The sequence below is a fragment of the Lupinus angustifolius genome, chromosome LG16 (assembly GCF_001865875.1).
Source record: "Lupinus angustifolius cultivar Tanjil chromosome LG16, LupAngTanjil_v1.0, whole genome shotgun sequence".
Taxonomy (NCBI): Eukaryota; Viridiplantae; Streptophyta; class Magnoliopsida; order Fabales; family Fabaceae; genus Lupinus; species Lupinus angustifolius.
Window position 1 is genome coordinate 17,665,922 of NC_032024.1, and position 8,908 is coordinate 17,674,829.

The 8,908-nt window shown below is 29.3% G+C and overlaps 1 protein-coding gene across 2 annotated transcripts; it reads right to left on the reverse strand.

Annotated features, from left to right (window-relative positions):
* Positions 2,908–4,804, reverse strand: LOC109329626 (50S ribosomal protein L18-like). 2 transcript variants are annotated; one of them, XM_019563328.1, is made up of 3 exons: positions 4,762–4,804; positions 4,596–4,661; positions 2,908–3,438 (listed from the first exon to the last, which is right to left on the reverse strand). In XM_019563328.1, the coding sequence occupies exon 3, from the start codon at positions 3,434–3,436 to the stop codon at positions 3,092–3,094; it is 345 nt and encodes a 114-aa protein (XP_019418873.1). In that variant the 5' UTR covers positions 3,437–3,438; positions 4,596–4,661; positions 4,762–4,804; the 3' UTR covers positions 2,908–3,091. The 2 variants fall into 2 exon arrangements, with proteins under 2 accessions (XP_019418873.1, XP_019418874.1); XM_019563329.1 differs by lacking the exon at positions 4,596–4,661 and having other exon boundaries at positions 4,762–4,789.

An 8,908-nucleotide genomic window follows, 5' to 3' on the forward strand; every position in this document is an offset into this window, starting at 1 on the left:
TACAATGAACTTTTTGTCCAAAAATTCAATGGGATAAGTTCTTTTATTTTTTTTTTGTTTTGAGTGAATTTACAAAGTTGACCTTATGATTCAGCTGATATCTTATCAAGCTTGCAAATAAGGACATTGATACAACAATCAACAATCTTATATAGACCCTTAGTCATCTTATAAAAGTTAGACTAAAAATGTCTATTTTCCTTCTTAAATTTGTGTGTATCACTAAGGTTCTAAAAAATTGAAATTTGGAAGAAGAAAAATATAATGATGCATGAGTTTTATATAATATCATTATATTATCCACCATTTATATTTAATTATTATTATCTCTTTAAAAAAGCAATTTACATAAATGACAAATGATGTATAAATTTTTATACTAACAATGTATAAATATTACATTCATTAAAAATTTCAAACTAATCTTGATGTATTAAATGTAAGTTAAATTAATATTTTTTAAATTTTATTATGACTCTGTATATAGATTGTTTTGACTCACAATCATAATTTTTTATTTTTTTTAGATCAGAATAATACATGGAGAAATATATATATATATATCATACTGGATATTTATTCGAAAATTATTAGCCGCCACAATGATATGTTTTGTAATATCAAATTGCTCATTACCTATAAAGATTAGTGTGTCCCACAATCAATGTCGATACTTCAGAGGAGACAAATTTAGAAGTGAAGTTTACATGTTTCAATGGAGTCTCTTTTATCCGTACTCAAATTTACTCGTAACTACCCACGGGCGTTGGTACAAGTGGTACATGCTTGATTTCCCTTAAGCAAGAACCTGGGTTCGAGTTTTGTGGATGAAAAAAATGTCCGTTGGGAGAGTTAGCCTCACTTACCTGTGGATGTGCCCGGCTCGAACAGGATTGGCTCCAGTGCGAGGATACATGTGAGAAACCAAAAAAAAAAATTTACTCGTACCTATCTTAAATTTTAAGACCTTATATAACTTTTACATTGTATTTTCTATAGAACTTAATGATGATAATACATGTACTAAGAAAGTGCTATATTAGATACACTTTATGGAGTCATTTTTATAAGATTTAGTTGTGGTTGATATTTTGAATAGAATCATTACGAAGGTATATATTTAACAAATTAATTGATTACCAACATATATTTATTTATTCAAACAATTGAGTAGAAAGATAAAACAATTTGATTTTATTAATCAATAGTAGTTTTGATAAATTACACAAATTTAATAATATATGTCTTTATTAATCGGCATAAAACTATTCAAAAAGACTTATAATGAGTAATAAATGAGAATTAGTGACTAAGGGGACCATACAATTAATAATTATACAAACTATGAAGATAATATAACCCGTAAGACTATTTCTCTTTTTTTTTGTTTTTGTATTTTTGTAAAGAACTAATCCCTTTTCAGGATTCGTGGTTGTAGCCCCTTCCAACAAGTATTGTTCACAGAATATTCTTTATACTATTAAGGATATTTCCTTATTTTTTTGGTAAAAAGTTAATTTCAGAGTTCGTGGCTGCCGCCATCCCAACAAGTATCGCTCTCAGAATGTTCTGTATCATTTTTAAATGAGTTTCCTACTTATTAATTTTTCCAATATTACATTTTATGGTGTATTATGTGCATTTAAAATTTATATTGGTTCTGGTCCTAGAGCAATAAAAAATATACTAGAAAAGATGACAGAAATAAATTATGACTATTAACATATTACTATATAAGGACTTAAATCAGAAATAAACAAGAGCTGTGATATTTGGATGATATTTTAATCCTTGTATAAATATCTGAAATATCAGAAATTTAAAACAGTGATATGAGTGATTAACTTAGTCAAAATTCAACCTTATAAAGGATATTTTCGAAACCTTAGGCTAGAATCAGAAAACTATTACACCTAACCCAATTATTGATTTATTAAAATAATAAGTTGTGACAGCAACATTTCCAGAACATGCTAGATTACTTAAAATAAAAGCAACAACTTGTTTAGTCCTTCTATATGGCTCTTAAAATTGACACCAGACAAAGACATCTACCACTATAGAAAGAGACCACATGGAAACTTTATTTTACTTTTGAATACATGATTTTCAAGTTATAATTAACAATTCTATAAAGGGCTCTCATTTTTTTTTTCTGGAACAGATTATATACACACTTACACAGGCTCACCAACCCGATGTTAATATAATAGTATAAGATCATGTTAGATTTTCAGTTATATCAAAAGGTTAAATATTTGATTATTGATAGTAAATTACACATTCCAAAAGAATTTAGTTCACGACTTATAAAGTGAGAGAATATCCTTTAATTATCCAAAAAAATTATTAATGGACTTTCTAGTTGGCCAATTTAAAATGTACAATTTTGCACCAGAATCTCTCTCCTTTTCTATTCTTTCTGCATTTTTGGGTCCACAGTATCTCACAAAAGGCCCAAAACAATGTTGGTGGATTATGAATGCATCACAGCCATTCAGCAGCACTTATAAATTAATATTGTCATGTTAACCAAACAGGAAGTAAAGATGGTAGAATCATATCTTAGTCGGTTTAGATATGCATGGGAACCGTGACCAAAGGCATGACACCATAAGCGAAATGATTAAGAACGATTTAAAGGTTAATGTTTTGTTAATGAACATAATTTATGATAGAACATTATAGTATCGTTCGATCCATGTATCAGACTCTGTCAGGTGAGATTAGGACTTGGTTGTTATTATCTTCAAATCTAATGACAACACTAAGACAAGATTTTAAGCAGATGGAAGGACTCAATTTATCCACTATCATATTTTCATTTAGAATTATCAGAAGACCCTACAAACAATAAGCAGAATATAAACTAGTGAATACTCATACCTTACCATGATATTTATGTTCTTGGACAAGAGAAACTTCAATCTAATTTATCCATTCAAAGATTTTGAGGACCAAGAAGTATCAACAATCACATTCTCAGTGAAAATTATCATAAGGCAATGTAAGTAATAAGTAGTAGATTATATTAAGGTAGACTCCTACAAACTATAGAATTAATCATAATCATTTGATTCCCTCACTTGATTTAGAGCAGTTTGACACCACTTTCAACTAGAGAATCAATTACTGCCTTAACCTTACCATGATATTTCTGTTCTTTCTTCAGCTGGACATGTACAGCAGGTATATCCTTCATCAGAAGGCGCTCGCCCAATAACTTGCCGATCTTTGCAGCAGCAGCAACATCTCGAGTAGTTTCCAAACCCGACCTCAAGGCTTTTTCCTGTGAACTTGCAGAAGATGCTATAGTAGCTGTTGGTGAGTGGATTACCTGAGCACTCACATATTTGTTTGTAAAATGCATCTTCAAGACATAAGGTTTGAGAAACTTTATAATTCTTGGTGGCTGAACCGGTGAAGCGATAACCATATCTGTTTTTCACCGAATAATAAGAATTTGGATAAAGCAACCGAGAAATAGCACTGACCTTTCTACGAGTTTAAGACAGTTATCTGAACAACAAATAAAAAATTAAAAACTACTCGTTTCTTAGATCATATGGAGGATTAGGTATCTTGAGACTTGAGTCTCGACAAATGAGAGTCTAAAAGGAATCCCATACCATAGAAACTCCACCAGAAGCTTTCTAATGTTTACGTAGCATTTGATAGATATGCAAGAATGGAACGAAATAGAACATATGGGTTCTATTATGTGTTTGGGGTATTCTATAAACAATATAGAACATCAAAAGACTACAAAGTAGAACAGCTTGATTCCAGAGAAAGGGGTGGGAACAAAGAAATGAGAACAGAACGGCACATCATGTCTGGTTCCATCATGTTCTGTCTGTCCTCACACTAAACACTACCTTACAGTTATAGTTTCCCCTTTCAGTGCTAATGTACTACTATAGATCGATTCAGTGAAAGCATTGCTTGTTCCACAAGTCGGTAACCAAATTTACTCCAATCAACAAGCTAATAATAACTTATAGTTTTACAACCATTTACTTGTAAAATTTTCATGGAATTTCTTGTGAAACAAATCAGGATGTAGCTAATACATGTGTAACTGAATGGTTAGTTTACTACTAAATAAATGTTGGATAATTTGCAAAGTATATGATTTAACAAACCAAAAATTGCTCCATAGAGTAAGATGCACCCGCTTCTTTTTTCTCTACACATAACAAAATAATGAAACTCTAGAAAATCGATAGAGACTCTCAACTTGCGGAGTAAGGTTGCAAAATGTATCATCCCAAGATCCCGCTAACTGGGAGCCTCATGCACTGAGTCGCCCTTTTAATCACAGAATAATGAAACCCTCGAAAGTCGAAACAACACTCAACTTGCGGGCTAAGGTTACATAATGTATCATCCCAATATCCCATTAACCGAGTGTCTCGTGCATTAAGTCGCCCTTTTAATTACAAAATAATGAAACATGTAATAAAGCTTAAGTTCAAAAAGCCATTTTCTTAACTCAAGCTATAATTACTATAAACTTTGAACAAATAACATATAGCAGAAGATAAACAAAGCAGATTCCTTAAATCAAAGATATGACATAAAATTTTAATTACCTTCAGTCGCTATAAAGCCCTAGAAATTGAATTAAACGTTTCCCAATGTACTGATTCTTCAACTTCCTTTTACAAACAGAAAAATGAAAACATAATTACAAAAAAAAACACAAAATTGGAGTGAATTGAACAATGATACAAATGCAAGCACTCATGAAAATATTACCAATTTGTCAAGTTATGAATGGAACCACTGAATCAGAACCAGAGAGAAATGAAAGAACATGAAGGTGATGATAGCTGAAAAGAAAACGGGTTAAACGGCAAAGCCCAATGGGCCATTGACTATGATAATGGACCCCTTTAGTTTGATTTTGAAAAGCCCAATCTAGTTTATTGAAGTTTTTTTTGTATTACCAAGAGTATGACTCACCCTATGGATAATTATCTGTCTCTTCTAACAAATGTTGCTCTTACAAATCGAATTATGTACCTCTTGGTTTTTTAGGATCAAACGAAATCTTACACTACTATATCAACGTATTGTTGGTTTCTTATAGGTAAATGACCATTTAGTTTCCTAACACTTTAAAATAATATCTTTTTTCTTAAATATTTATAATGTTAATTAAGTTAGTATGTGAATGGCAAAAAGAATAATTAAGTTAGTACTACATAAAAGACTAACATTTTGAACATTTAGGGATAAAGAGCAACATTTCAGAACATTAGACCTAAATTTTTAGATCTTTGAGATCGTGATTTACTCTATTCATTGTCATTAAGGATAGGACTTAGATGCACTTTTAGTTCTATGTGTTTCTATAGTTGATAATTTTGGTCCCTTAATTTTTTTTAGTACTATCAATGGCATCTCATTAATCTTTAATAAAAAATTAATTTCTTTCAGAATGTGTGACTGTCCCTTCTAATAAATGTCCATCAACTATGTTTGTGTTATTTTAGTTCATGGAGTTTCTCTATTTGATAATTTTGGTTCCTCCATTCATTTCATCTTTTTTTTTTCAGTTTATTTATATGGACAATTAATCTTATATAATTGGGAGAATCATGCAAAATATGGATCAATTTATATGTGGGGTTTCCTTTGATTGGATATTAAAAAAGATGTGGATATTAACTTTTTAAGAGAGAGATTTCTTTTTCAAGAATGTTCCTTAGCTTGTGGGCAAACTTCAGAAACCAAATTATGCAATTAGAAATGGAGTCAATGGATAATGTTAAACAAAATATATCAATGTTTTGCTATTGTAGTATAGAATGCCTCATACATTTACTTTACCCTGGACTCTATCTAAGTATGATTGATTTACTATCTAACACTATTGCAACATTTGAAAGCTAATTCTAAATAAATAGCCATTCCTTTTTTGTTGAAACCTATAGATAAGCTTGTTTTGATAAGGTATTTTTTCATTTATATGTATACTTTCTAGTCTATTTTATTTGGAAAGATGCTTGATCAAGTGAGCAAATGGTACAATCTTAAATATAGCTAGGTTTTTGTTTTATGTGTTTTCTTAGGTTTTTGTTCTATGATGATTTGATTGTCTCTTTGGTTTGAGAAAGATTTATATATATTGTCTCTATATTGTTAAAGTTGTCTTTATGGTCTTCTTCAACACTCACAAACTATTAAAAAATGTATAAAAAAAACCAACAAATCAAAAAGGGAAAATTGCGAGAAAATTAATAAATTAAATTGGGTATACCTTCATATTAATAAAAAATAATTACAAAGGAGAAGAATAAAAAATTAAATCAAAATAAGAGAGACAAAAACCTATTACAAAAATAAGTTTACTTTAAAAAAAAAATAAACATATAATCTATATTAGCTCATTCAAAGACATACTCAAAACTATAAAACTCTAATAGTTTGCTAATGATGAATAAGATAATAAAAGCAACCTCAACATCATAAGGATAAGAAATTCATCTTTCACTATATATATGATTTTCATTTCTCCTCAAAATATATATTCACACAAAATGTATTCAATTTTAACTAAAATGGATTAGGGCATGTTTTGTAAATCTCACCTTCACCCTCATCGAGGTCGGAACAAGTTTGTGGACGAGTTCAAAAAAGACGGATAATAAAATATGACATTAACTCATTTCCATTGGATTGACCTAATCTAAACCAAATTAAAATGAATTTTCAAAATTTAATTCAGATTGATATTAAATTTAAGAAAAATAAAAAAAGTGAATCAAACTATTTTAAACCAAAAACATATTTAACCTAATATTTTTTTATATTAGATTACTTAACCAATTATCCTGGTAGAAAAACATCATAACAATGAATCAATCATATCAGTCTTGAAACTCTCTTTGATGAGCTCATAACCTTCTCTAGGTATCTTATGCCTCTTTTTTCCTTTCCTTTCTCAAAATCTAATGTCCAACACGCAACCTTAAACCTTAATCTTTAAGATTTTGTGTTATTGTTTCTTCTTTGTCTCTATGTAAAACTACACTGCCCTCAATCATTTAGACACGGTCTCTTTAACTTTTTAAATGCCATTTAAAATTAAGAAGTGCATTATTTAATATCATACAAAAAATGGATCATAGGTATGGGTCATTGGATATATCCTTAACATGGTTTCAAATGCGACCACAATATTGTAGTTGCAGTGATCGTCGTAATTATCTTACATGGTAATTATGGTGTGACATTGAATCATAATAATGCGACTGCAATTAACCGCAACGTAATCGCATTAGACCGCATCAGGCTGCAACACAACTGCATCCCATATTGCAATGGTCACAATAACTACAATCACAACAACCACAATCACAAATACAATTTAAAACACTGATTTTCTTTAACTTAAATTGTATTTATCTTTCTCACTTACAAAGTCTTTCAAACTTCCTTTTATATCTAGCATGAAATATCATACTTAGAAAATATTCAACAATCTTATCCTTTAGAGTGGCGTGGATACCACACTTACCATTCTACCCACTTAAATCCATTATGTTCTAGCCAAATGACATGATGCTACTTATTGGAGTTGTCAGAAACTCATTGTTAATAGGCCATACAATAGTTTAGGATTTTCTCTATTAATAAAGAAGTAAATGCTTCAAAAAATAAAGAAAAATGCAACTTACAATGACACATTTATCCTTTTAATTATAATAAAATTATATTTTTATCATTAAAAAACAAATACAAAAATATACATTTGACTCTCCATTAATAGAGAGGATCATTGTTCATTATACAATAATAGTGAAGAGCTTCCCATGAGACATGATATATATATATATTTTACCATACTATGAATTAAAAAAGTGGTGTTGCCTTTTTTGGCGGCAGAAAGTGTGAAACTAGAGTTGAGAGTAGACTGACCCACCAATAACATACATGATGACAGTGACTGCATCTTATTCAATCAGTGTATGACTAAGATTCACTGCGACCATGTCAAGTTCAGGGTCAAATCTATGAAATAAAATTATTTTTAGCTCAACCAATATCTGAAATTCACACTTCAAATCCATGATTTTATATTTTCATTGATAACAAATATATTTTATAATATTTTTAAAATGCTAGTCATTTTGATTTCTTTACCTTTGGAACTCAACTTATTACACTATGTTTGGTTTGGAAAAGAAAATAAGAGGAAAAAAACTTAAGGAATGAAAATTGAAGGAAAGAAAATAATAGAAAATAAAATAATTTTTTAGTTGATTGGTATGAAAGAAAAAGAGAGGAAAGAAAACATGTGACGAGACAAAATGACATAAATATCTACAATTAAAAAATACAAAATTAACATACAAATGTTCACATTTATCTTAAAATTAAATATTTCTATAAGTAGTGGTGTATAAAAATATATTTATATTAAAATTAATTAATTAAAATATTATCAACACAAAGTTCAAGGCAACTCAATCTATCATGTTTGTGTATCTATATCATAATATCTCATCCATAATTCTTTGTGGGTAAGATTGTAATTTTACTTTGATGGTAGTTTTCTCAACATTTTCTCTCCAAAATGGAGTGAAAATGTTTTTGTGGGACCCACTCAAAATTTTCGAAAACATCCATGTTCTCCTCCCTCCTTTTCTTTCCTTTCATTTTCAATAGAACCAAACGAGGTCTTAAACTTTTTTTTTTCTACATGTATCATCCAATTGAAGACAATCTTATCTAAGCTGAGAACATCCACAAGTAATAAAATGAATAATATATAATTATAAAAAATATAATATATACATTATTTAATTAAAAAATAAATTTATAAGTAGATGAGTATCAAAGACAAATATCATAATAATCATTATCACCCATAAGATATTTTGCGAGTACCTATTAT